Source organism: Arachis ipaensis, chromosome B02 (assembly GCF_000816755.2).
Source record: "Arachis ipaensis cultivar K30076 chromosome B02, Araip1.1, whole genome shotgun sequence".
In the NCBI taxonomy this organism is placed as follows: Eukaryota; Viridiplantae; Streptophyta; class Magnoliopsida; order Fabales; family Fabaceae; genus Arachis; species Arachis ipaensis.
Window position 1 is genome coordinate 15,839,505 of NC_029786.2, and position 1,376 is coordinate 15,840,880.

The 1,376-nt window shown below is 37.6% G+C and overlaps 1 protein-coding gene across 1 annotated transcript; it reads left to right on the plus strand.

Annotated features, from left to right (window-relative positions):
- On the plus strand, positions 790 to 1,376 carry LOC107626975 (prostatic spermine-binding protein-like). Its single transcript, XM_016329857.1, has 2 exons — positions 790 to 1,075; positions 1,120 to 1,376. Exons 1-2 carry the CDS (start codon positions 790 to 792, stop codon positions 1,374 to 1,376), a joined length of 543 nt encoding a protein of 180 aa, XP_016185343.1.

Below are 1,376 nucleotides of genomic sequence, written 5' to 3' on the forward strand. Positions count from 1 at the left end.
TAGTTAAAAAATATGTTTTTTTACTAGAACAATTTAATAGTCCAAACATTATGGACGGTTTTTTTGGTGACTGAAATAAATTAAACAAAGAAAAACAAAACAAACAAAATAAGGAACTGCCTAAATAGAGGGACAGTCCCGTTTAAGACTACTCTTAAACTTCTCCCAAGGTGAAAGAAGCTCCACATGCGAAAGTTGTAACTTCATCGCCATCTTTGCCATAGTATCTGCCACCGTGTTTGCATCTCTCATAATCAAACGAAAGTCAACCCGCCAATTCCAATGCATGATATCTCTTATTTTGAGCACCAGTGGATCAATAAACCCAAAACCATCTTGAGTAACAAGATTAAATGCTTCCACACAATCCGTCTCACAAATAACATCTCGTTGACCCACATCCCAAGCTAAGAGATATCCTCTCCAAATAGCAAACAATTCTCCTTGAAGAATACTATTACTCTCAATCATTCCCAAACACCCCATTTGACAGCTCCCATTACAATCTCTAATAACACAAGCAAAACCAACACTATCACCCGAACCAAAATAACTAGCATCACAATTAATCTTAAAAGTACCAATAGATGGGGGGTTCCAAAAACCATTTAGAGTAGAGGGAAGGGACATACGTTGTAATTCAAAGATATTCCTAAGCTCCTTTTCTGAAGTTAATGCCAGACAAATCACTTTTTCCGGAGGCCAAGTTTTTTGTGATATAAAGATCCAACAACTGAATGGTTAGAGAAAGATCTGAAGTTATTTGCTGCTGATAGAGATGCACTTGAGATGTGTAGAATAGCAGAGTTGAGGAGTCATGTTGAGATGTTTGTGGTGCATGAGGTTGAGGATGCTGACGATTTTCCTGAAGTTGAGTATATTGATGTTGGAGGCAAAATAGAGGAAAATCCTAGGAATCAGTTGGTAGTTTATGAGGGTGAACAAGGTCAACAGGTGAAAAATGATAATGTGAAACAAGTTAATGAAGGAGATAACTTGCACCCACATGGGGCTACCGAAAATGCACGAGATGAATCAAATAGTGATGATGATGGCGATGATGAGGAGTTATTCTGTCTAATCTTGAGGTTGACAGTGCCGATGACGTTCATTTTACAGATAATGAAGAGGAGTATGATGATGAGAGTGGGTTTGAAGAACTGACAAGTGCTAAAGATGGTGATCAGGTTGATAAAGGACAAGGAGTTATGAATGGTGATTTTAGTGATGAAGAAGACTTCAATAGTGATGAAATAGATTTGGATTATGAAGTTGGTGGTGGTTCAGATAAGGAGGATAGACAAGAGGAAGATAACTATGAAACAAGGAGGTATCCAATTCATAAGGATGTTAAAGACATGACGAGTTATAAGTGA

Coding starts and splice junctions, on each gene's coding strand:
- LOC107626975 (XM_016329857.1), top strand. CDS start 790: ATGTGTAGAATAGCAGAGTTGAGGAGTCATGTTGAGATGTTTGTGGTG. Junction 1,076..1,119: donor CGATGATGAGGAGTTATTCT/GTCTAATCTTGA, acceptor TTCATTTTACAG/ATAATGAAGAGGAGTATGAT.